Genomic DNA, 27,855 nt, shown 5'->3' with positions numbered 1-27,855 from the left:
CCCCTTTTGCTGATACATTTGTTCTCTACGTCTGTGTCTCTATTTCTGCCTTGCAAACCGGTTCATCTGTACCATTTTTCTAGTTCTACATACATGCGTTAATATACAATATTTGTTTTTCTCTTTCTGATTTACTTCACTCTGCATGACAGTCTCTAGGTCCATCCACGTCTCTATAAGTGACCCAATTTCGTTCCTTTTTATGGCTGATATTCCATTGTATATATATATACCACATCTTCTTTATCCATTCGTCTGTCAACAGGCATTTAGGTTGCTCCATGACCTGGCTGTTGTAAATAGTGCTGCAATGAACACTGGGCTGCATGTGTCTTTTTGAATTATGCTTTTCTCTGGGTATATACCCAGTAGTAGGGTTGCTGGGTCATATGGTAATTCTATTTTTAGTTTTTTAAGGAACCTCCATACTGTTCTCCATAGTGGCTATATCAATTTACATTCCCACCAACAGTACAAGAGGGTTCCCTTTTCTCCACACCCTCTCCAGCATTTATTGTTTGTAGGTTTTTTGATGATGGCCACTCTGACTGGTGTGAGGTGATAGCTCATTGTAGCTTTGATTTGCATTTCTCTAATAATTAGTGATGTGCCTCTTGGCCACCTGTATGTCTTCTTTGGAGAAATGTCCACTTCGGTTTTCTGCCCATTTTTTGACTGGGTTGTTTGTTTTTTTCATATTGAGCTGCATGAGCTTTTATATATTTTGGAGATTAATCCTTTGTCCATTGTTTTGTTTGCAAATATTTTCTCCCATTCTGATGGTTGTCTTTTGGTCTTGTTTATAGTTTCCTTTGCTGTGCAAAAGCTTTTAAATTTCATTAGGTCCCATTTGTTTATTTTTGTTTTTATTTCCATTACTCTAGATGGTGGGTCAAAAAAGATCTTGCTGTGATTTATGTCAAAGAGTATTCTTCCTATGTTTTCCTCTGAGAGTTTTATAGTGTTTTATAGTGTCTGGTCTCACATTTAGGTCTTCAATCCATTTTGAGTTTATTTTTGTGTATGGTGTTAGGGAGTGTTCTAATTTCATTCTTTTACATGTAGCTGTCCAGTTTTCCCAGCACCACTTATTGAAGAGACTGTCTTTTCTCCATTGTATATCCTTGCCTCCTTTGTCATAGATTAGTTGACCATAGGTGCATGGGTTTATCTCTGGGCTTTCTATCCTGTTCCGATGATCTATATTTCTGTTTTTGTGCCAGCACCATATTGTCTTGATTTCTGTAGCTTTGTAGTATAGTCTGAAGTCCGTGAGTCTGATTCCTCCAGCTCTGTTTTTTTCCCCTCAAATTTGCTTTGGCTATTTGAGATCTTTTGTGTCTCCATACAGATTTTAAGATTTTATGTTCTAGTTCTGTAAAAAATGCCATTGGTAATATGATAAGGATTGCATTGAATCTGTAGACTGCTTTGGGTAGTATAGTCATTTTCACAATATTGATTCTTCCAATCCACAAACATGGTATATCTCTCCATCTGTTTGTATCATCTTCGATTTCTTTCATCAGTGTCTTACAGTTTTCCACATACAGGTCTTTTGCCTCTTTAGGTAGGTTTATTCCTAGGTATTTTATTCTTTTTGTTGCAGTGGTAAATGGGAGTGTTTCCTTGATTTCTCTTTCTGATTTTTTGTTATTAGTGTATAGGAATGCAAGAGATTTCTGTGCATCAGTTTTGCATCCTGTTATGTTACCAAACTAATTGACTAGCTCTAGTAGTTTTCTGGTGGCATCTTTAGGCTAATTTTCTATGTATAGTATCATGTCGTCTGCAAACACTGACAGTTTTACTTCTTCTTTTCCAATTTGGATTCCTTTTATTTGTTTTTCTTCTCTGATTGCCATGGCTAAAACTTCCAAGGCTATGTTGAATAATAGTGGATCTTTGTCTTGTTCCTGATCTTAGAGGAAATGCTTTCATTTTTTCACCACTGAGAACAATGTTCACTGTGGGTTTGTCATATAAGGCCTTTATTGTGTTGAGGTAGGTCCCCTCTATGCCCACTTTCTGGAGAGTTTTTAATCATAAATGGGTGTTGAATTTTGTCAAAAGCTTTTTCTGCATCTATTGAGATGATCGTATGGTTTTTATTCTGCAATTTGTTAATATGGTGTATCACATTGATTGATTTGCATATATTGAAGAATCCTTGCATCCCAGGATAAATCCCACTTGATCATGGTGTATGATCCTTTTAATGTGTTGTTGGATTCAGTTTGCTAGTATTTTGTTGAGGATTTTTGCATGTGTATTCATCAGTGATATTGGTCTGTAATTCTCTTTTTTTATAGTATCTCTGTCTGGTTTTAGTATCAGGGTGATGGTGGCCTCGTAGAATGACTTTAGGAGTGTTCCCGCCTCTACAATTTTTGGAAGAGTTTGAGAAGGATGGGTGTGAGATTTTCTCTAAATGTTTGATAGAATTCACCTGTGAAGCCATCTGGTCCTGGACTCTTGTTTGTTGGATGATTTTTAATCACAGTTTCAACTTCATTGCTTGTGATTGGTCTGTTCATATTTTCTATTTCTTCCTGGTTCAGTCTTGAAAGGTTATACCTTTCTGTGAATTTATCCATTTCTTCCAGGTTGTCCATTTTATTGGCAAAGAGTTGCTGGTAGTAGTCTCTTAGGATGCTTTGTATTTCTGCAGTGTCTGTTGTAACTTCTCCTTTTTCATTTCTCATTCTGTTGATTTGAGTCTTCTCCTTCTTTTTCTTGATGAGTCTGGCTAAAGGTTTATCAATTTTGTTAATCTTCTCAAAAAAACAACTTTTAGTTTTCTTGATCTTCGCTATTGTTTTCTTTGTTTCTATTTCATTTATTTCTGCTCTGATCTTTATGATTTCTTTCCTTCTGCTAACTTTGGGTTTTGTTTGTTCTTCTTTCTCTAGTTCCTTTAGGTGTAAGTTTAGATTGTTTATTTGAGATTTTTCTTGTTGCTTGAGGTAGGATTGTACTGCTATAAAATTCTCTCTTAGAACTGCTTTTGCTGCATCACGTAAGTTTTGGATCATCATGTTTTCATTGTCTTTTGTCTCTAGGTATTTTTAAATTTCCTCTTTGGTTTCTTCAGTGATGTCTTGGTTATTTAGTAACATATTGTTTAGCCTTCATGTGTTTGTTTTTTATGTTTTTTTCCCTGTAATTTATTTCTAATCTCATAGCTTTGTGTTTGGAAAGGATACTTGATATGATTTCAGTTTTCTTAAATTTACTGAGGCTTGATTTGTGACCCAGCATGTGATCTGTCCTGAAGAATGTTCCATGTGCACTTGAGAAGAAAGTGTAATCTGCTATTTTCAGATGGAATGTCCTATAAATGTTAGTTAAATCTGTCTGGTCTGTTGTGTCATTTAAAGGTTGTGTTTCTTATTAATTTTATGTTTGGATGATCTTTCTATTGGTTTAAGTGAGGTGTTAACATCCCCCACTATTATTGTGTTTTTGTTGATTTCCTGTTTTATAGCTGTTATCATTTGCCTTATGTAGTGATGTGCTCCTGTGTTGGGTGCATATTTATTTATTTATTTACTTATTTTTAATTAATTTATTTTATTTTTTGGCTGCATTGGGTCTTCATAGCTGTGCTCAGGCTTTAGTTGCGGCGAGCAGGGGCTACTCTTCATTGTAGTGTGTGGACTTCTCATTACAGTGGCTTCTCTTGTTGCGGAGCATGGGCTCTGAGCATGTGGGCTTCAGTAGTTGTGGCTCACGGGCTCTAGGGCGCAGGCTCAGTAGTTGTGGCACACTGGCTTAGTTGCTCCGTGGCATGTGCGATTTTCCCAGACCAGGGCTCAAACCCATGTCCCCTGCATTGGCAGGAAGATTCTTAACCACTGCACCACCAGGGAAGCCCCTGGGTGCATATATATTTATAATTGTTACGTCTTCTTCTTAAATTGATCGCTTGATCATTATGTAGTGTCCTTCCTTGTCTCTTGTAAGATTATTTTAAAGTCTACCTTATCTGATATGAATATTGCTACTCCAGCTTTCATTTGATTTCCATTTGCATGGAATATCTTTTTCCATCCCCTCACTTTTTCAGTCTGTATGTGTCCCTAGGTCTGAAGTGGGTCTCTTGTATACAGCATATATATGGCTCTTGTTTTTGTATCCATTCAGCAAGCCTATGTCTTTTGGTTGGGGCATTTAATCCATTCATATTTAAGGTAATTATTGATATGTATGTTCTTATTACCATTTTCTTAATTGTTTTGGGTTTGTTTTTGTAGGTCCTTTTCTTCTCTTGTGTTTCCCACTTAGAGAAGTTCCTTTAGCATTTGTTGTAGAGCTGGGTTGGTGGTGCTGAATTCTGTTAGCTTTTGCTTGTCTGTAAACCTTTTGATTTCTCCGTTTAATCTGAATGAGATCCCTGCCGGGTAGAGTAATCTTGGTTGTAGGTTCTTCCCTTTCATCACTTTTAATATACCATGCCACTCCCTCTGGCTTGGAGAGTTTCTGCTGAGAAATCAGCTGTTAACCTTATGGGAGTTCCTTTGTATGTTATTTGTCATTTTTCCCTTGTTGCTTTCAGTAATTTTTCTTTGTCTTTAATTTTTGTCAATTTGATTACTGTGTGTTTCAGCATGTTTCTCCTTGGGTTTATCCTGTATGGGACTCTCTGTGCTTCCTGGCCTTGGGTGGCTATTTCCTTTCCCATGTTGGGGAAGTTTAATCTCTCCAAATATTTTCTTGGGTTCTTTCTCTCTGTCTTCTTCTTCTGGGACCCCTATAATGTGAATGTTGTTGTGTTTAATGTTGTCCCAGAGGTCTCTTAGCCTGTCTTCATTTCTTGTCATTCTTGTTTCTTTATTCTGTTCCATGGCAGTGAATTCCACCATTCTGTCTTCCAGTCACTTATCCTTTCTTCTGCCTCAGTTATTCTGCTATTGATTTCTTCTCGTGTATTTTTCATTTCATTTATTGTATTGTTTATCTCTGTTTGTTTGTTCTTTAATTCCTCTAGGTGTTTGTTCTTTAATTGTTCTAGGTCTTTGTTAAACATTTCTTGCATCTTCTCGATATTTGCCTCCATTCTTTTTCCGAGGTCCTGGATCATCTTCACTATCATTATTCTGAAATTTTTTTCTGGAAGGTTGCCTATCTCCACGTCATTTATTTGTTTTTCTGGGGTTTTATCTTGTTCCTTCATCTGGTACATAGTCCTCTGCCTTTTCATTTTCTCTGTCTTTCTGTGAATGTGGTTTTGGTCCCACAGGCAGCAGGATTGTAGTTCTTCTTCCTTCTGCTCTCTGCCCTCTGGTGGATGAGACTATCTAAGAGACTTGTGCAAGCTTCCTGATGGGAGGAACTGGTGGTGGGTAGAGCTCAGCAAAACTTTAATCGGCTTGTCTGCTGATGGGTGGGACTGCGTTCCCTCCCTGTTGGTTGTTTGGCCTGAGGTGACCCGGCACTGGAGGCTACATGCTCTTTGCTAGGGCTAATGGCGGACTCTGGGAGGCTTCATGCCAGGGAGTACTTCCCAGAACTTCTGCTGCCAGTGTTCTTGTTCCCTCAGTGAGCCACAGCCACCCCCTGCCTCTGCAGAAGACCCTCCAACACTAGCAGGTAGGTCTGGTTCAGTCTCCTGTGGGGTCACTGCTCCTTCCCCCTGAGTCCTGATGTGCACTCCACTTTGTGTGTGCCCTCCAAGAGTGGAGTCTCTGTTTCCTCCGGTCCTGTCGAAGTTCTGCAGTCAAATCCTGCTAGCCTTCAAAGTCTGATTCTCTGGGAATTCCTCCTCCCGTTGCCAGATCCCAGGTTGGGAAGCCTGGTGTGGGGCTCAGAACCTTCGCTCCCATGGGTGGACTTCTGGTATAATTGTTCTCCAGTTTGTGAGTCATCCACCCAGCGGTTATGGGATTTGATTTTATTGTGAGTGTGCCCTCCTACCATCTCATGCGGCTTCTCCTTTGCCTTTGGATGTGGGATATCTTTTTTTGGTGAGTTCCAGTGTCTTCCTGTCGATGACTGTTCAGCAGTTAGTTGTGATTCCGGTGCTCTCACAAGAGGGGGTGAGCACACGTCCTTCTACTCCGCCATTGTGAACGAAACTTGAACTTGTTTTCTATTTCATTAATTATTGCTTGTTATTATTCCCATTTTCTTAAATTCTTGTTCTTCTTCTGACAGCTTAATTTGAATGCTTAGCTCACTGAATTTCTTTTAATTCTTTTAATATAAGCTAAGGCCATAATTTTCCCTGTAAGGGTCCAGTTGCTGAATTCTACAAGTATTGAAATGTATTATTTCTATTTTTTCCATTTTATGTGTTTTAAAATTTCATTATAATTTCTTTGAAGTTGTTCAAAAGTATGTTTTTAAGTTTCTGAATGTATGCAACAGTTTTTAGCTTGCAGTTTTGTTACTGATTGTGAACGTAATTGCATTGTACTTAGTGAATATGATCTGTATGTTACGTGTCCTTTTAAATTTGTTGAGACTTGCTCTATGCAAATGTTGTTCTTTTAGTCACATTGTTCCATCTATTTTCATTAACCTTTTCTCTGTTTAACCTATCAATAATTGAGAGTGATGTGTTAAACTCCTCCACTGTGATATTGGGTTTATCAGTTTTTCTCCAAAGTTTTATGTTTCTTTTTTCATATTTTGAGAAAGTAGTTATATCTTCCCGATGAGTTGAATCTTTTATTATTATACAATAACTCTCTTCATCCTTAGTAATACTTTTTGATTAAAGTCTAATGTTTACAGTATTATATGTGTGGTACGTCTTTTTCCATGTCACTGTGTTTTTTTTTTTTTTTTTTTTTTTGCTGTACGCGGGCCTCTCACTGCTGTGGCCTCTCCCGTTGCGGAGCACAGGCTCCGGACACACAGGCTCCGCGGCCATGGCTCGCGGGCCCAGCCGCTCCGCGGCATGTGGGATCTTCCGGGATCGGGGCACGAACCCGTGTCCCCTGCATCGGCAGGCGGACTCTCAACCACTGCGCCACCAGGGAAGCCCGTCACTGTGTTTTTAGGTGTATCATAAACTGCATATAATTGGAGTTCTTAAAAATTGAATCTCGGGCTTCCCTGGTGGCGCAGTGGTTGAGAGTTCGCCTGCCGATGCAGGGGACACGGGTTCGTGCCCCGGTCTGGGAGGATCCCACATGCCGCGGAGCGGCTGGGCCCGTGAGCCATGGCCGCTGAGCCTGTGCGCCGGGAGCCTGTGCTCTGCAGTGGGAGAGGTCACAACAGTGAGAGGCCCGTGTACCGCAAAAAAAAAAAAATTGAATCTCACAATTTCTGCTTTAAACTGGAAGTTTGTGAATTTCTTTATCCGATTTGCTGTATATTTTGTTGGATTCATGTCTTTCAGGAGTTCTGGAAAAGTGGCTGTTATCTCTTCAAATATTGCCTGTTTTCTGTTCTTGTTAAACTTTCCTTCTGGAGCTGTGATTAAAACAAATTTTCAGTCTTTTTGTATTGTCTTCCATGTCTCTTAATCTTTTTCTAATATTTTTTTTTCCTTTTCTTTCTGCTGTTTTCTGGGTGATTTATTCTGCTGTCTCTTCCAGTTCACTAATTTTCTCTTTAGCTGGGTTTAATTCAATAGGCCTTTGCCTCTGCCAGGACCTGGGACCATTTAAACTACCTTTAGGAGATCGCATTTATCAGCACTACTTTGCCAGGGGCACAAGCTCAATTGAAGTTCTTTTGTTGGTATTGGTATTGGTGTTCCCACTCTGATTTTAGCTCATGCTTTGTTTCATGCATTTTATGTTTGTTTGTTTGGTGGGGTGGGAGTTAAGCCTTGGAAAAGTCCCTTTCTTCAAGTCTAGCAATGCTAATTATCTTTTATCCAGGATTTAAGTGTATTTATAGTGGAAGGCCCTTCAGAGACTCTAATCTGCCCTACTTATAGAAGCAGAAACCCCTAGGAATGCTTTCCTAAATTCTTATTTTGTTGTATACATCTTACTTTCTTTAAACACACACATGCAAACAACCCTCTAGACTAAATTCTGTTGTATTAAAACTAAATGAATGTTGCAGGATTTTTAAGAATATAATTTGTAATTTCTTAATGTCTTGTCAATATGATTTAAATAGTTTTCATATGTCAGCTGTAATTCTTCCAGTCTTGTTTTAGAGAAATACAAAATTACAGTGGATTTATTCTTAACTTTCATAACTAAAAAACTTCTACCCAGGTTTTATAAATGTTGTTTACTAACCTGAAAGATAAAAAATGGAACCAACTTTTTCTTTAGTGAAATGACAAGTCAAAGATAACTCTCTTTTCATCTAGAAACGAGTAAAAGCAAGCGGTATTTTTCTAGAAAATACAAATGAATAAACATTGCCAGAATTTCTTAGAGTACCTGGAAACCTCATTCCATGACAGCATAGTGGATTTATTCCAGTGGCACAACAAAAGTAATTCCATTCAATTTCTGTATTGCTATAGGAGATGAAAACTGTACACCAGTTGATAACATGGTACCTTGGCAAAGAGTAGTAATCCTTTAATAAATATTTGTTAGTTGAATGAATATCAGTAAAATGATGTCTTAATACCAATAGTGAGAATGAATAGAAGATTTTTAAAAAGTACATGAACGTGAAAGAAGAGAGTGAAGACAGGAAGTGTTAAGAGATTTTATGACTGGAACTTTAAGGGAAACATTGGCTTAGCTTGTGCTTTATTAAAAGAGAATTTGTTTTATGATTTTGTGTATTTTGATGATTCATTTTTATTTGGTGATCACATTCCAGATCAAGTTTCTGACAGACACTTGAATTTTTCTCTAGGTATTTGTGTCTTCAATTTGTTTGTTTCTTTGGCCTGTTCCTTTTCTATGTAATAGACTTTATTTTTCACAAATGCAATGTTGTAAATTTTGGAGTTTAGTAAGAGTTGCAGCTTCTAGATAAGATACAGCCTTAGAAATCTTAGCTGAATATATAGTTTTATGAAGTGTGTAGAAAAGCAAAATAGTTTTCATGTGTGACGCTTATAACTCCTCTTTTACCTTAAAGTCACACATTATAAAAAATAATAAAAGCAGCGCTAATGTTCACTAATTATATATAGCTACTTTATATGTCAACATGTTGAATATTTATACGTTGTTGTATAACTTACACACTTAAGATGTGTTTTTTCTTTTACTTTAAGGCTTTCTTCAATACTAAAAACATACGGAAGTCCTTTGAAAACATCATCAGTAGTTTATAGACAGAGGCTTTATGAATTGTTGATTTTATTACCTCCTGAAACCTATGAAGGTATGTGCCTTACACCAAAATGTTTTAATGTTTGTGGCTAACACAGTGCCTGGAAAGTAATACCTGAACAAATGAATTATATGGCAATTATTTAGTGCTTTGTTTCTAGGAGGTTTAGGGAGTTCAGTCTTAACCCATGTGTTCACGATTTTATAGTAAATAAAATACATTAAAAAAAAAAAACCTACTTCTTCATTTCTTGCTGTGTTCTCTCTTCTGAGAAAAAGTCCCTAGTTTCACTGTGTGGGAGAGAATGAGTCACAAAGATTGGTCTTGATTCTACTCCAGGGTTTTCTGCAGAATATATAATGCAAATCTATTAGAAATTTGGCCACTCCTAGTTTCCTTCTAGAGTGGTTATCTATTGTATACATTTCCTTCCACTATTCAATTCTTAACTCTGCCCAGAGAGAAGTTTAATTTTGAACAGTATACCAAGGTATAATTGATTTTATTAAGTTTATAATGTAGGTTTTGCTTTTATTAGGCCCAGGATGGCTTTGGAATACTAGAATACTGCATTTGGTAAAATAAACTTGCCCCCATTTTACAATTAGTTCTAAAACTTTTCCTGTAAATTTAAAATACAGTTTTAAGAAAATACATTGCTACTACTACTGAATAACTTAAGATGCTTGTTTTAAGAGGTGAAAGCTTAAAGTTGTCTCTAATGGGAGCATCTATTTTTTTTTAAATTTTCAACCAACCATATTAAGTCGATTGTTTCTTCAAATCTATTTCTTGTAAAAATACTGCTTGTATTGTTTTATATCTTCATTCTGCAAATAAATGCAATATAGTATATACCACAGTAGTTTAAGATATTGATACTAACTTGTAACTTCTGTCTTGGCCTTTATCATTATGTGAGTGATATGGTTCCTACCACCTCTCTTCCTGGTTCACAAATGTACCTAGCAAAATGTTTGATATAAAATAAGAATTTTGTATTTACTTCTCTGGAAAAATAGTGGATACATTGCCCTTTCTCAGAAACTGTATCAAGAGTCATTTCTGTATGCCAGGTGCTGTACTAGAAATTGTATATATTACCCCATTTATCTTAGGATAATACAGTGAGTTAGTTACATTTTCCTCATTTGACAGATAAAGGCACAGAGTTTACAAAAACCAATTCAAGTTTATGTATCCAATAAATAGTAGAATCAAGATAACATAGATCTGTTTCATGCTGTGCTGCCAATCCATTTATAAGTAGAGACTTAATAAATAGGCAAAGCTTAGTGATAGGTCTGTCTCAAACTACAGATGAAAAAATTGATTTTTTGAAGTCTTCATTAAACATATAGGAATATTAGGATATCAACTTAAAATCCACAGTGTGTCTTCTGATAAATGATAAGTCTGCCCTTGAAGGACTTAAAGAGAAAAACAAAGTCTTGTACTATTTTCTCAGAATTGGAGTTTGGGAATGCAATCAGAAGTCTTAAAGGAATAATGAATATACTAGTGTATAGATTTTAAATCAGTTCCAGAGTGTTCACTGGGAGATGAAGTCAGGAATTACTATGAACTAACTTGTTGAAAAAAGAAAATCTAGGGCTTCCCTGGTGGCACAGTGGTTGAGAGTCCGCCTGCCGATGCAGGGGACGTGGGTTCGTGCCCCGGTCCGGGAAGATCCCACATGCCGCGGAGCGGCTAGGCCCATGAGCCATGGCCGCTGAGCCTGTGTGTCCAGAGCCTGTGCTCCACAACGGGAGAGGCCACAACAGTGAGAGGCCCACGTGCCGCAAAAGCAAAAAAAAAAAAAAATCTACATTTACCCTCTTTGTCTTTTTCAAGTGTATCTATTTTTCTAACATGAATTAAAGAAGAAACTAGTTTATAGAAAAATGAAAATATGGATATATTAATATTTTTATCCTTCAGCCAAAAATAATAATTTGCCATTTTATGTCTCTCTTTTTTCCATATGTACAACTCTGGAAATAGAATTAAGGAATTTTTTCCTTAAGGACTTCTGATTTTTTTTTAATGATATTCTATTTAATAGATTCATATAATGGGTATGGGTACATAACAATCAGAACTTTAAAATATCCACTGATATTTTAAATAACTTAGCTCAGGACTTCCCTGGTGGCACAGCGGTTAAGAGTCGGCCTGCCAATGCAGGGGACATGGGTTCGAGCCCTGGTCTGGGAAGATCCCACATGCCTCGGAGCAACTAAGCCTATGTGTTGCAGCTACTGAGCCTGTGTGCCACAACTGCTGGAGACTGCATGCCTAGAGCCCATGCTCCGCAACAAGAGAAGCCACAGCAATGAGAAGCCCACACACCGCCATGAAGAGTAGCCCCTGCTCACCGTAACAGCTTTTGGGGAGTACCCTGGTGGCTTGGTGGTTAGGATTCTGGGCTTTCACTGCAGTGGCCCAGGTTTGATTTCTGCTCAGGGAACTGAGATCCTGCCAGCCACCTGGCGCAGCCAGAAAAAAAAAAAAAGAATTTATATAACTTTTCATCATGGGTGTCCAACAAAAGCAGACTTTTGTCATGATAGTTGCTTAATTTTCTGAAGCTTATGGAGTAAAAATTGGGTTCTTAATTTTTATTTCCTATCTTAGTTTTGTTATGGATCTCCTTTCAAGTATTTTAATTTTCTCTACACTGAAAATGGCTCCTCATTAGCGTCAGAAAGTGATGTATTTCTACAACAAGGCATATTTGCATTTTAAAATTGAATCATCTTTTAGTACTTTGTTCAGGGACAGTTAGGCCAGCAGTCACTTTAAATGAGAAATGGAGATTTACCACTGTTGTCACGTTTAGCTGTAGTACCAAACATACCTTGCGTATTGTACTACCAACAAAATTATTTTTCTGAGTATCGTATACTGGTAATTAAACTAACAGACATTCCTTTAAGCAACTCTCGTCTGCTTCATTAAGTTTTTATTATCCCTGTCTGCTGTCCCCAATTCCTGTGTAACCCCTCCTTTCTCTAACCTCAGCAGTTCTCTTTTCATCCTCCATGAAACTTAGTACTTCCTACCTTCATTTTATAGTTAACATGTGTGTGTCCAGTATCTTATATCTTCTTTTTTTATATATATGAATTTATTTATTTGGTTTTTTTTTTTTTTGGTTGCGTTGGGTCTTCGTTGCTGTGCACGGGCTTTCTCTAGTTGCGGCGAGCCGGGGCTACTCTTTGTTGTGGTGTGCAGGCTTCTCATTTTGGTGGCTTCTCTTGTTGCAGCGCACAGGCTCTAGGCCTGAACTACTAAGCACAGGCTTCAGTAGTTGTGGCATGTGGGCTCTAGAGTGCAGGCTCAGTAGTTGTGGCGCACGGGCTTAGTTGCTCCATGGCATGTGGGATCTTCCCGGGCCAGGGATCGAACCCATGTCCCCTGCATTGGCAGGTGGATTCTTAACCACTGTGCCACCAGGGAAACCCTTCTATCTTCTTGAAGGGAGGATTATATATAATAACATCTTTGTATATTATATTAAACACAGCATCTTAAACACAGTTTGAATGAATGAATGAGCATGATAGTTAAAAGCTCAAGTTCTGAAGCCTGGACTGCCTGTGTTTCAGTCAAACTCTGCCATGTAACTGCTGTGTGACCTTGGGCAATTAACAAACTCTCTGTTCCTGTTTCCTTACCTAATAAAATAACAGTACTAAATGGACCTCCTGAGGTGGTTATGAAAACTATATCTAAAGCTTTTGGGACATTTACTGACACATATTACATCCTCAATAAATATTTGTTGTTACTACTCTTACCACTACTAATAATACAGACAATAATGGGAGGTGAGCCCTTCCTAACTCATCCTGTCACTTCTAATAAGTAGACTCAGTCAAGTCTTCATTTCGTTCTGATGGTGTTGCTTAAAACCAAAAATGAATGTTTCTCCAAGATGATTTTTACTCTTTCCTAAAGTACTTAAGTTACAAGCTAGCAAAAGTCATTTATGCTCTAGGTGGATAAAATTTTCTATTGCAAATCCATCAGAAAGTAGGATAAATATCTTTGAAATGGTAACTTAGGTCAGTGTGATAAATGGACCAGTTTTTCCAACCATATATATAAAAGAGACAGCCATACGTTGTCTCATGTCTCAAGGAAAATCTCAGTGCTGCCTATGAACTAGGTTGGCTCCCAGAATACAAACAAACCAAAAAAAAGATGAATCCTCCCTAGATCCAGGTTCCAATTTACAAAAAAATGCAGACATTAAAGGAACAAATTGAATTACCGTGGGGGCTATAATCCATAAAAACTCCTATAGAACAAATAATCTTATTTCTTCAAATAAATTATGGGGAATAAAAGTAGAGGGAAGGACTTTAGATTGAAAGAGACAAGATAGGTAGCTACAACATGTAGACTTCACTTAGGTCTGGATTCAAACATAAAAAGCAAACAAAAACAGGCATTAATGAAGCAATTGACAATTTGAGCACTGAATGTGTATTTGATGTTTAGTGATTTTTATTTATTTATTTAATTAATTCATTGTATTTATTTGGCCACACCGGGTCTTCATTGCGGCATGTGGGATCTTCGTCGCAGCGTGTGGGCTCTTAGTTGTGGGATATGGGATCTAGTTTCCTGACCAGGGATCAAACCCAGGCCCCCTGCATTGGGAGTGAGGAGACTTAAGCACTGGACCCCTAAGGAAGTCCCTGTTTAGTGATTTTTTTTTCTTTTTTTTTTTGCGGTACACGGGCCTCTCACTGTTGTGGCCTCTCCCGTTGCGGAGCCTGTGCTCCGGACGCGCAGGCTCAGCGGCCATGGCTCACGGGCCCAGCCACTCCGCGGCATGTGGGATCTTCCCGGACTGGGGCACGAACCCGTGTCCCCTGCATCGGCAGGCGGACTCTCAACCACTGCGCCACCAGGGAAGCCCAGTGATTTTTAAAACACGAAATTGTGATAATGAGATTGTTTAAAATGTCCTTAACTCTAGTGATACACGATGAAATATTTATAGATGAAACAATATGCTTTCCAGGAATTGCTTCAAAATAATATGGGGAATGGTGAGATAGTAGATTGGGAGGTTAATCCAGCTGATTAGGATGAGTGACAGTCATATGCTGGGGTGGTGGGGTGTTAGGGTGTCATACTATTATGCCTTCTTTTCCTGCCTTTGTATCTATTCCTCTTTTTTCATTCTGTTTTTATGCTTTATGTCATTTAAATAAAATGGGTGTAGTATTTATTCAGTATCACAAAGTATACATACACACATACTTTGAGATGTCTGTTCTTATCCTTGTGACCAGCAACACATAGTTGAGCCATTCATCGGTAGGACATCCTCAAGGAGGAGATATATTAGCTTTGGCTGTGATAGATTAAAGTTCAGCCTGGGCTTTTTTAACCCCATTCTTGGACCAGTTAACTGCTATTACTAAATTGCTAATTGCCCTTTTTCTCTGATTCGACAGGATACCTTTGTGCTGTCCTCAGAGAGCTGGCTGCTGACTTGACTGCCCCTGATATACAGGTGGCAGCATCCGCATTTTTACTTCCACGCCTCTGTCATCAGGATGATCTTCTAATATTAAGTCCTTTGCTACAAGATACTGACCATAGATTTATTGAAGAACAGGTATGGTCATTTTTCAATAACTCTGGGTTGATTCAATCTGTAAACAGTGGTTTTATTTTTATTTTTGGGCACGCCTTGTGGCATGTGGGATCCTAGTTCCCCGACCAGGGATCAAACCCGTGCCCCCTGCAGTGGGAGTATAGAGTCCCAACCACTGGACCTCCAGGAAAATCCTGAACAGTGGTTTTAAAACCTTATATGTAATTTTTTTTTCTTTTAGCTCCTGCTTGGTAATGGTATTGCTTGTGGAAGTCTCGAGTATGACCCTTATTCTGTTTACAAGAAAGATGTAGAGGGAGATTCGGTGCCTAAGCCCTTACCTCCAACACTATCAGTTATTAGCTCTGCAGTCAAGCTCTTTGGAGTTGTATGTGCTCATGTGGGAGAAGCTCAAAGGTAAACCATCTTCAGTAGTTCACTTATCCTGAAATAACATTTCAGGATTGGTAATTGGTTCAATGAATGCATAATAGAGAACCGGTGGGTAAGAATGCTGTTGTCAGAAGTTCTCATTAATATCAGAGATTTCTTATAGATGACAGGTGAAGGTAAGATTAAAGGCTCTTGTTCATTCACCTGGCTAATATTTAATAAGAAGTAATTAAGTCAATGATGAGATTAAACTGAAAACTGCTAGGCACTATTGTGGATGCAATGCTTTTCCCACAGCTTCTCATCTAGCTGAAAATACAAATGAAAAACTCAGTGACACAAGAACAGTGATTTATGAGCTATTGTTACAAAGTAAAACACTGGTTTTCTGCTTACACAAGGTCTCATAGGCTTTCTTACCTTGGAAGCTTTATCAAGCCATCACAGATTCAGGGATTAGTCTTCATTTTAGTAGATTTCAAAAATTAGATTAAAACAGATTAGTCTTCAATTTGGTGGATTCACTTCAGTCAGAATGAACTTTGGTTTTTAAAAATCAAAGGCTTCTGGGACTTCCCTGGTGGCTCAGTGGTTAAGAATCCACCTGCCAATGCAGGGGACACGGGTTCAATCCCTGGTCCGGGAAGATCCCACATGCCACGGAGCAACTAAGCCCGTGCACCACAACTACTGAGCCTGCGTGCTGCAACTACTGAAGCCTGCACACTGAAAGCCCATGCTCTGCAGCCAGAGAAGCCACCGCAATGAGAAGGCCACTCAGCGCAATGAAGAGTAGCCCCTACTCGCCACAACTAGAGAAAGCCCGCGTGCAGCAACAAAGACCCAACACAGCCAAAAATAAATAAAATTTTTTAAAAAGGCTTCTAATGATTTCTCATTGAGAATGAGTTTCTTAATAACAGGATAATAACTTTCTTGGGGATCAAAAAACACTTCTGATAGCTAGTATCCAGGAAATTTCTGTGTGAGACACTATGTGGGAAGTGAATCTCTCCCATGGGCTGTGCTGGTTAAGAGTTTGTAAATTATTAACTATCCTCATTCATTCCCATTCATTCTCTGTCTCTTTCATGCTAGACAAGCAACACGCATTTGACTAGATCATAGCTTTTATATCATTTTATCTGTTGTCTTCCAGAGAATACCAATTAGGTAAGGAATTTACCTTGGTCTCTTTGATGAAGACTCACAAAAAATATTTGAGTCTTGTCAGCAACACATTTCTGAAACTATTTCTAAAAAATAGTTTACTTTCAGTGGATAGAAAAATGAATAACATTTATGTTGATTTTTAATAGCTTCATGTCTTTATTTAAAATGATAGTATTTACTTAGTATTATATGTTACATGTATATTTTGAGATTAATTTCAAAAGATTTGAAATTTGTAGTCTATAGTTCACTGTGTATACTGTAACTATAAAGTTTTGGTTGTATTTTAAGACAATACATGACTAAATTATAAATGAATGCTATAGCACTAAAAGATGAGAGGAGAATCACAGTGGACTGGAATTTTCAAAGAAGAATTGATGGAGAGGATGAGATTTGTACTAGTCTGTAACTGTACTATTATCTAGTGCATACAGTTAGTTTAAAATAATTAATTTGGATTAATACAGCAGTAACTACAGTAGATGAAACAGGGGTAGCCTTGTGGGCAAAAGATTTAAATTAAGCATGTTTTTAAATGACTCCACTAAACTCTTTTTTTTTTTTTTTTTTTTTTTTTTTTTTGCGGTATGTGGGCCTCTCACTGTTGTGGCTTCTCCCATTGCGGAGCACAGGCTCCCGACGCGCAGGCTCAGTGGCCATGGCTCACGGGCCTAACCGCTCCGCGGCACGTGGGATCCTCCCGGACCGGGGCACGAACCCGTGTCCCCTGCATCGGCAGGTGGACTCTCAACCACTGCGCCACCAGGGAAGCCCTAAACTCTTTTTGATAGGTCTCAGATAAGAAGTGAAAAAGAAAAGTATACTTCTTAGAAGCTTTCCTTTTAAAAAATTGATTTTATTACTCTCCTAAAGAACGTGGGGGGTTTTTTTGGTTTTCTTTTTTTTTATTTCTCCCAGATTTATTGCCTAATTATAGTCTCAAGGAAATAGTTTCTTATTTCTGTTGTTTAAAGTTTAATAAACTTTAAAATGTGCCAAATTTCTTTTTACCCCACCTGGATGAAAATAATATATAGAATGAATATTCAAGGGAGGAGAGGTTTTGTTTGTTTTAATAAAGAAGTTGAGACCTGGTAAAAGCAAAACGTTCTGTTTGGATTCTAACTGAATAAAAATAGTAGGCAGTAGTTTGGAGAATTTTAAAGGAAGTTGTCTGGCAGGATCCCAGATTCAGCAACTATCAGCAGTCTCCAATGAGTGCCCCTAGAGCACCACAGAGAAACATAGATAGGAAAGTTAAGTTTCTAATTTCCTGTTATCCTAGGTATGATACTTGTTTAAAATGGCAAACCTTTCTTCTTTGGGCCATAGATTTGCATTTCTAGAGAAGAAATATCTTAAAGTACCTGTATTCAACAACAAGTGAATATTTTAAAGCATTTTGTTATTGTGGTTATCTTCGTGTTTAAACAGTTTAAAAGAAACTCTTGTAGTTAACATGACATTGTCCTAAGATTAGAAATAGGTTTTTCATATTTTATTTATGTACTTAGAAATTAAATTGTCTTTAAATCAGTTGATTACCTTTATTTTTTAATTATTTATTTATTTGTTTGTTTTTGGCTGCATTGGGTCTTCGTTCTGCACGTGGGCTTTCTCTAGTTGCTACGAGCAGGGGCCTACCTTTCATTGTGGTGCGCGGGCTTCTCATTGTGGTGGCTCCTCTTGTTGCAGAGCACAGGCTCTAGGCATGCCGGCTTCAGTAGTTGTGGCACACTGGCTCAGTAGTTGTGGCTCGTGGGCTCTAGAGTGCAGGCTTGGTAGTTGTGGTACATGGGCTCGGTAGTTGTGGCTTTCAGGTTCTAGAGCACAGGCTCAGTAGTTGTGGCACATGGGCTTAGTTGCTCTGCAGCACGTGGAATCTTCCCAGACCAGGGCTCAGACCCGTGTCCCCTGCATTGGCAGGCAGATTCTTAACCACTGTGCCACCAGGGAAGTCCCTCATTATCTTTATTTTGACTATAGGATTCTAAAAAATAAGAGAACTTCGCATCGATAATTTTAAAGCACTAAAATGTTTAAAGTTCTGGAATATCAAGATATTTTACACAGAGAAGTTATTACTGATCTTGTGTATGTGTTGTTTATGGTTACTTTTCAATATATTTTGCACCTAACTGCAAAGAATGAATTACTTAATTCACCTGAAGATTGCTTCACCCTTGACTGTACATTGCAATCGTTGGGACAACTTTTTAAAACGTATATTCTTACTTAATAGTAATGGTATGCATACTACATTGGGCACTGAAATTTTAAAAAACTCCTTAGGTGATTCTGGTGTACAGCCAGGTTTGAGAACCACTGCTAAAAATGCTATAAAATAATGTAGATTATGAGTTGATGGAGAGAGAGGAAAAGGATAGTTATAGTTCTCAGTAGTGAAAATTTTCACCATTATACACCCTCTCTGAAAGTATAAGTAAGGTAAATCAGCATTTTCAAATTTTATGTCTTTGCTGTTTACTCAGTTACCTATGTGTTTTTATTTCATCCAGACTCAAAACTTTTAATATCTAATTTTATTCTGAACTAATAATTATATGTTATAATTGATACTACTTAGGAATACCAATTCAGTATTACTGAAAACTGGTCATCTCCATCTTCCTGAAGATTCAGAATGTTTTGTTGCGATCTCTGTCAGAATTTGGGGGTAAAGGGTGGAGAAAAATATTTTGGGCTCTGGTAGTCTCATTTATAGTCTTTGGCCCATGAATGTGGGTAAGAAAATAGTACAGGTCAGGTTTTATTATAATGTAACAAAATTCTCAAGCTCTAACCTTAAGTATTTTTACTACTTTCAACATGACACACAGTTCCATTATAGCAGGTGACTATGATGTGATCTAATAATGATGTTTTAGGTTTTAAATTCATAAGGCTGACCATATGGTTATCCTTAATTTTTCTTCCTGCAGGCAATTTGGGCATAAATATATTCTTGAAACATAATGACTTAAATATAATCTTGGAAAACAGGCAGAAAAAACTTTTATATGATACATTAATCATGTTATTTATAATAAAAATTAGAAATGGCCTAAATGTCCCAAACTAGGGAACTGGGTAAATAAGGTATTTTATTGCCAGACTATATAATACTAATAGCTATTTTAAATTATTTCAGTACATGTGGAATCTAAAAATACAACAAACTAGTGAATATAACAAAAAAGCAGACTCACAGATACAGAGAACCATCTAGCAGTTACCTGTGGGGAGAGGGAAGGGGGAGGGGCAATATAGGGGGAGGGAATTAAAGGTACCAACTATTACGTGAAAAATAAGCTACAGGGATATACTGTACAACTCAGGGAATATAGCCAATATTTTAAAATAACTTTAAATGAAGTATAACCTTTTTTTTTTTTTTTTTTTTTTTTTTTGCTGTACGCGGGCCTCTCACTGCTGTGGCCCCTCCCGTTGCGGAGCACAGGCTCCGGACGCACAGGCCCAGCGGCCATGGCCCACGGGCCCAGCCGCTCCGCGGCACATGGGATCCTTCCAGACCGGGGCACGAACCCGCATCCCCTGCATCGGCAGGCGGACTCTCAACCACTGCGCCACCAGGGAGGCCCCTATAACCTTTAAAAATTGTGAATCACTATATTGTACACCTGTAACATAATATTGTACATCAGCTATACTTCAATTAAAATAAAAAAGAAATATCACAGGAGGCCAAGATAAAAAAGAGGAAAAAAATTATTTCAGTGCAGTAATTAATAAGATGGGATTAATGTTTAGGGAAATGAAAAAGAGTTACTAACAGAGTGTATACACTGTGATCCCAGTTTTCTAAAAATGATATCCATATACCTGGGCTGGGAACGGGACCGGGGAGAGACTAAAACAAAGATGCCAAATGTTAATAGTGGCACTTTCCAGATGGTGGGATTATGGGTGAATTTCATTTTTCTTTCCTGTGCTTTTCTGAGTTTTTCAGGTTTATTATGATGAACAGAATTAACCTTGAAATAAGGAAATAAATATTTAACTAAATAGACTACTTAGAGTTACCATGGTTTTTCCTCAAATTTTTAGTGATCCACCATGTTTATTATATTCTCTGAGTTGATTTTATATATATTGCTTTCCTCAAGTCATACACATGTAACTTCACACCTTCCCTTTTTTCTGACTTAACTTCTTCCACAGCTGGGTTTTTTAAAGCACAATACCCATATCTATTCTGTTTCGATAACAGAATTGTCATTTGGAACAAAACTGTATTTGGGTCTTGTGGCCTCACCAGAATGATAGAGATTTAGTTACAGGCTCAGAGATACTATTGCAAGTACGTTAGAGTTGAGTAAAAGTATACCCATGTGCCATCTTCAGCCAGTCATGCCCTGTTTTCACTCACTGGGTGCAACTGTCCTTTATATTGTTCAACAAGCACATTTGACTGTTGACTACTTGCCAAACCCAGATACTAGAGAGATGAAGATAAGTTATAAGGTCTATGCCTACCATCAAGATAGTTCACAACGGAAGAAGTATTCTTAAACATTATTTCAGTTTTCCTGATTTAAAGGGAGAGAAGAGGGGGAAAGGAAGTTCAGAGCTCTGAAGCAATGTTTCTAAACATTGGAGAAATTGGTGGGAAAAAATGGGGTGATTTATTTCATGGTTACATATCTTTAATCTCAACAAATGGATTTAAAAAAAGGACATGAAAAACAATTTATGGAAGCTACATTAAAACCCATGGACACATTCAACCCCACACCAAAAGTAATGTGCATATATTCATCATAGTCAGAATTGTGAAAATAAGAAATTTGCTCTCCACCAGTAGGAGAATGGTTGAATAAATTATAGTATGTGTGTAGTAAAATTTGGCTTCCTGAAAATTATCAAAGAATAAAAATGATTTGAAAAGTGCTAAAGAGGTAATGTTAAGTGAGAAAAGCAAGTGTAAAAACTGTGTTATATATAGTATGATCCCAAGTACATGTTTAAGGTATGGTTGGGGTTCAAAAGGCTGTGCTGCTTCTCATTAACTGAAGTCAGTGCTACCTTTAAAATGAAGGAATGTATTTGAATCCAGTAAGTCCTGTTACTAAGAGCAAAAATGTTGACGCAAGTGACTTTCAAAATATTTGTTTAGAAAATAGTTGCTGAAATAGCTGAATTTGCCCAGGTAAATCTGTATTAAGTGATACATGTTATTTTTTCACAAAATAATGCTTCTCCCCCACTGTCATAATGACACATAATCAAAATATTTTTGCATTGGTTGTGATATATTTTCATTTCCTAAAATGCTTCAGTGTGTTTGACAACAGTTTATCTCATTTTAGTAGTTCCAACAAAAAGCAACAAAACAAATTTGTAGTGGATACTCAGTACTGCCCTTTGACTTACTTTATCTTTAAATCTTGTTTCTGATTTTAGGCTTCTCGTACTGGAACAGCTTTTGGACAGTATAAAGCATACAAAAGGAGCTCGTCAACAAGTAGTTCAGTTACATGTTGTTTCTTCAGTTTCTAGTTTCTTGAAGGTAATTCTGTTTTTTAAAAATTCACGTTTGCTTTATTTATTTTTTTCCCTAATGTATGGCCAACTAAGTAGATTGGGGAAAGTGTTTTTAAAGGGCTGGTCCCCCCCACCCCTGATTTTTCTTAACGTTTCAGGATTTTTAATTCCCCTTTTACCTTTTTTTTTTTTTTTTTTTTGGCCATACTGCATGGCATGTGGGATCTCAGTTCCCTGACCAGGGATCAAACCCGTGCTCCCTGCATTGGAAGCACAGAGTCTTAACTACTGGACCGCCAGGGAAGTCCCTCCCCTTTTACTTTTTCTCCATATAAAACTTGTTAGTCAGAAATCAAACTTATAATCTTGGCTTAGAACCATGCTTTAACCTACCAACCCTAATATCCCAGATCTAGGATTGGCAGACTATGGCCTATGGATCAAATCTGGCTCATTGTTGCATTTATGGCTTGTTGTTTCTAAGTAAAATATAATAGGCTTCATTGATCATTTATTTTATGGAAATCCCCATTAATGTTCTTCTGAACACATATATACTACAGTGATAATTGATTACCATATTGTTTGCCTGGAGGTTTAAAATTCTAAAGTACTTCATGAGAAAAATTATGTATGTTTACTGTGGATTTTGGTATTCTGATTTTTTTTAAAGGAGTAATCACCAAATATGAACATATTTGGTTAACCAGAATATGCATTCCAAACTGGATAAGAGAATTTACTAGAGTTGCAAGTTTGGATTGTTTTTTACATATTTCAGTATGTGGCTGGCTCTAAGGGACATTTGGGTCCAGAAGAAATGAGAAGACCTGTCCTCGCATTGGTGATGGGAGCCTTAGAAAGTCCCAGCCCCCTCTTGAGATGTGCAGCTGCAGAGGCATGGGCTAGATTAGCCCAAGTGGTTGATGATGGAGCTTTTACTGCTGCATTAGCTCAAGTTAGCTTTGACAAGTAAGTGAATTTCTTATTTAATACTCATGGACTATGTGTCAAAACTGGGTGTAGCTTGTTGGTTTGTTGGAACTTATGAAACTTCATTCTGATAATTAACTTTAAAAAATTGAGAAATGTGTATACTTTAAAATAAAGGAGAACTCACCCCCACCCCACCTTGGCCTGCTTGTTTTGGAACATAAAACTATTACTAGTTCTTTGGCTTTACTTTTTATATGAGAAAGATCACTATCTATATGAGTGATGTAATAGGCCATCAGTGGACTCTGGGAGTAAGAAGCTTATGGAGTTTTATCATGTAAAATATAGATATAGGTAGTAAGAACAACCTAATGGAAAGAGAGAAGGCTGCAGGTCAGGAAACATAAACTATATTTCGTTTCTACCGGCTTTGTAACCATGAGCAGGTTACTTAATCCTCTCAACCTCTCAGTTTTCCTCTATTTCATATAGAAGGTTATTAATGCTACCCTGCCTACTAAGAATGTTAAGGTAAATGAGATAATAAATATGAAAGTAGTATGAAAAAATAAAACAACTGCAAATAAAGTTCATGGTTATATTATACAAATATAAAGCTATATTATTAGTGGTGGTAGTAATGCAGGCAGCACTTTCACCTTCTAGTCTATTGAATATGTGTATCTTGATTTGGTTATGAGCTCAACGTCTGATGTCAGATTACTAACTCGGTTCAAATCCCAACTCTTCGATTTAATAGTTGGTTACTTTGTAAGAGTCACTTTGGCTAAAATGACTAAGTCACTTTGATTTCCTCATCTGTTAAAAGGAACTGATAATATCAGTAGTGTGAATCTCAAGATTGTTGAGCGGATTAAAGGACCAAATATAAAGCGCTTAAACTAATATACAATTCATAAGAAAGCTCCTAATAAATAATGAGTTCTCTTATTATATTTAATTTTTAAATCAAAGTTCTTGAGTTGGAACTCTCTTTATATGGAATTAGAGTATCTCAGCAATGAGAGTTTTAAAGTATAACTTAATGATAAAGTAATAATGCCTGCCATATGAATTTAGTGTGTGTGTATTTCTGAGAGACATTGAAATTGCTTATATTTAAATAATTATTAATAATGGTAAAGACATTTTTATTTAAAATTTTTTCTTTTCAAGATACCTTTCAGGTTATTTCAGAATTTTTTTTATCAGTTAACGGTAAATATATTTCTGAATTTTGCAACTCTTCATACAGAAAGTTTGCCTAAGTGACAGTGTGCGTGCATTGGTTTTGTTTCAGTAATTGTCATTTATTTTTGTTTCCATAATCACAGACTGAAGTCAGCAAGGGATGCAGTTACCAGAATAGGACACTCATTGGCTTTGGGATCCCTACATAGGTACTTGGGAGGAATAAGTTCTTCTCAACATTTGAATTCTTGTGTTGGAATCCTTTACACTTTATCTCAGGACAGCACTTCTCCTGATGTGCAGGTAAGTACTTCATGTGATACCTTCCTTGAAATTCTTGATTTGTAGATAATGCAGATTATGTTTTTATTGACCATTACTAATTTATAAAATAATTCTTGCTCCATAATAAAATCAAAGCCATTGTTAACCTTGATGGATTTTTAAAATTCAAATCTCATTATCTTTATTTCATACTCAGTATCTAAAGTCAAATTCAATATCATTTTCTGAAAATGGATCTCCCTTCCATCTTAAAATAACGTCTAACTATTTTGTAGAGCTTAACAGGTACCATGCATTGTATTACATTCTTCTAAACATATGAACATATTTAATCCTCACAGTAATCTAGTATGTATATTCCCATTATACAGAAAGAAAACTGTGGCTTACAGAAGCTAAGTACTTGCTCACAGCTAAAAAACTGGAGTCAGGTGAAGAACATAAATCATGGACTCTGAACTCATGTTCTTAACCACTTTACCATATTATTATACATATCTTACCCATTTCTGTCAATCATCATTCTCCTGATATCTTAATCACATCTTGAATGATTGTTATTCTTCCTGCTTTTTTAATCCCCTTATTGTATCTCTGTCCCCCCTGTGTGTCCCTAATTACTACAGTAGCCTCCTACCTGGTCACTTTATGTTTAAGTTCTTTTCAACTCTCCCTAGATATGAAGCCAAAAATGTTTTCCTGAAAGATTTTCATCTTGCCACTTCCTTACTGAAAAGCTGGGGAAACTGCTTATTGCTTCTTAAATCAACTTCTCATTGAAGTCCCATCAACTGACCCAGAAACTTTCTCTGTTATTAACCCAAAGTACTGGTCTTCTCCTAAGCTGATCTTCCTACTTTCCTCCCACACATGTCGTTCTCGTATCTGCACTTAATGTTTTTCCTATTGCTCTCCTCTCTTTCTATTCCTTTCTGATAACCCACATTTTTTAGTATTCTAACATCCAGTTTAACCACCTTCCTGTTAAACTTCAACATCCAACATAGCTTTCATTCTTGAGTTACCATATTACTAATAGTTTTCTTTTTTTCACATCATCTATTACTTGAGTTGATTTATAAGGTGTTCCATTCTTTCTTTCTTCATTCCTTTAGTACAGTACTTTTTGCTTCTGTTTATTATATTTCTCCTTTTCCCCTTCAAGAAGTCTGTTCTGAACACACGTCCTTTTGTATTGACTATCTTTTGTTGATTAATTTAAATTATTCTTTCCATGGCCTCCAGTGTCATCAAATCTGACTCTTCTTGATTGCTGCTATCTCTCACCTAATGGGAGTTCATTTTTATAGCATTTAAAGTACCGTAAGCTTTTCATATACATCTATTGATAAGAGGGGTAAAAGTTTCTCAGTTGATTTCCTAAAAGGAGGACTCTTCAGATACTTCTTGTTATAAAAAGTTCAAGCATACATAAAAGTAGAGAACATGCTATAAGGAACCTCTTATACCCATCATCTAGCTTCAGTGGTTATCAGTGTATGGCCAGTCTTGTTTGAACCAGAGTTGCCAAACTTATTTTATAAAGGGCCAGGTAGTAAATTATTTAGGCTTTACATGTTATACAGTCTCTGTCAGCTGCTCAATTCTGCCATTATAGCAGGGAAGCAGCCATAAATAATATGTAAACAGATGAGCATGACTGTGTTTCGACAAAACTTTATTTCTAAAAATAGGTGGCAGGCAAGATTTGGCTCAAAGGCATTTTGTTTGTTTAATATATAAATACATATTTATATATAACATGTATATTTATTTTATAAATATAAATATTTATAATATTTATTTTTATAAATATGTTTATTTTTATATATTTATAACACTGCACCTGTTAGAAGTGTGCATCTCTGTGAATAAAGTATGGAAACTGAATACACCATGTAACCAGCACCTAGATCAAGAAGCAGAACAATACCCCAAACACTCTCCTCATGTTCTCTTCTAGTTACTACCTGTCCCACCAAGGATAACCACTATCCTAATTTGCAACAGCATATATTAGTTTTGCCTGCTTTTATACTTTATATCAATGGAATCATATGGTATGTACTTTTTTATGTCTGGTTTTCTTCAACACTGTGTTCAAGAGATTTGTCTGTAATTATTGCATGTAGTTGTAGATATTGTTGAATCTGTTAAAAACTTGAATTTTCATTCTCTATATAGATTAAACATTAAACAGTTTTCAACAAACCCGATTTAGTTCAAGCTGTTAGCTAAAGAACCAAACACTGTATGGAATTCTTAGTGCTGAGATATATGCACATATGCCATTCTAAATTAGGCACTTGTCTCTCGATTGTTTTTTACTGGATATTTAAAGAGAAAAATTTTCTTAAAACTCCTGAAGTTCTCCATTTCTCTCTCCAAGTTAGTAATAACACACAAATACTTTACTGTGCTATTACGTTATCACTTGCTTCAGCAAAAGAACAACTCATTGTGTTTTATGTTTCTTAATGCTGCTATAACATTTTAAATTGTTTTTCTCTGTCTTCACAGACCTGGGCACTGCATTCTCTCTCATTGATAATTGATTCTGCTGGCCCACTCTATTATACACATGCAGAACCAACCCTTTCTCTTATTATTATGTTGTTGTTAAATGTGCCTCCTACTCATGCTGAAGTTCACCAAAGCCTTGGTCGTTGTTTGAATGCCCTTATTACTACACTGGGTCCAGAGCTACAAGGTATGCATAGCTGCTTTTGTGATGTTTTACATAAAAATATATGCGTAAAAATGAATTCAGTTCCTATTATTGACTCAAACATTTCTCAATAAAGTGAAGTTTAGCGGAATGCTCTTTTCAAATATATGGGCAGAATGTTGAGAACAGTCTTGGGAAGACTTTGACTCTTGGATGACGACATGATAGAAAAAACATAGAAACTTAATCTAAGCTTCACCGACTGTTACTTAATTGGGTGACTTTGGGGAAATCCTCATGTCTCTAAGCTTTAGTTTCCTCTTCTATCAAATAAGAGAAAATTTGAAAAACCCTTGTGATTGGCACATAGTAGGTGCTCCGTATATTTTGTTAAAATAAATGCTAGTCTTATTTTTCTTACCTTGAAAAGATAAGGAGTACCATGTTTAGAAAGATTAGATATGTCCTAAAAATGCTTCTCTTAACAAGTAAAATGACAGACATGAAATGGAATAGTTTAAAGAACTCTATTCTCTTTTAAGATATAAATGACAAAGCCCCAAAGCTCAGTTATTCTGATCTATTCAAATGCAAAGTACATGATTTTAATATATAAAAGCAACTCTCAACTAATACAAGCAGGGTGAAGTTTATTAGCACTTTCTAATTCTACTTTTCATGAAAATTTGATGTAAACTGCAGATAGTCTTAGGTTCTTCTTTGCCTAATGATTTGTGTTACCATAAATCTTTCAGACTAAAGATAACATAATCTAAAAATCTATAACCTGGATTATCCCTGCTTTTGTAGAAGAAATTCACTTCACAGAACCTTAAGTTAAAGATCGGGGGAAAAAGAAATTTTAAGCCCA

At 36.8% G+C, this 27,855-nt stretch overlaps 1 protein-coding gene across 5 annotated transcripts in view; it reads left to right on the top strand.

Moving 5' to 3' along the window:
* Nucleotides 1-27,855, top strand: part of HEATR5A (HEAT repeat containing 5A) — a 117,693-nt gene that overhangs the window by 53,231 nt on the left and 36,607 nt on the right. For all 5 annotated transcript variants that reach the window (XM_082618589.1, XM_082618588.1, XM_082618587.1 and 2 more), the window contains 7 exons: nt 9,152-9,261; nt 14,688-14,851; nt 15,072-15,247; nt 21,824-21,929; nt 22,686-22,876; nt 24,175-24,334; nt 26,837-27,026. In XM_082618589.1, coding sequence (XP_082474715.1) covers nt 9,152-9,261; nt 14,688-14,851; nt 15,072-15,247; nt 21,824-21,929; nt 22,686-22,876; nt 24,175-24,334; nt 26,837-27,026 — 1,097 coding nt within the window. The remainder of the gene's footprint in view (nt 1-9,151; nt 9,262-14,687; nt 14,852-15,071; nt 15,248-21,823; nt 21,930-22,685; nt 22,877-24,174; nt 24,335-26,836; nt 27,027-27,855) is intronic.

The sequence above is a fragment of the Mesoplodon mirus genome, assembly GCF_964341445.2.
Source record: "Mesoplodon mirus genome assembly, chromosome: 4".
Lineage (NCBI taxonomy): Eukaryota > Metazoa > Chordata > Mammalia > Artiodactyla > Ziphiidae > Mesoplodon > Mesoplodon mirus.
Note: the sequence above shows the minus strand (reverse complement) of the source record. Positions and strands in the feature narration are given on the sequence as shown.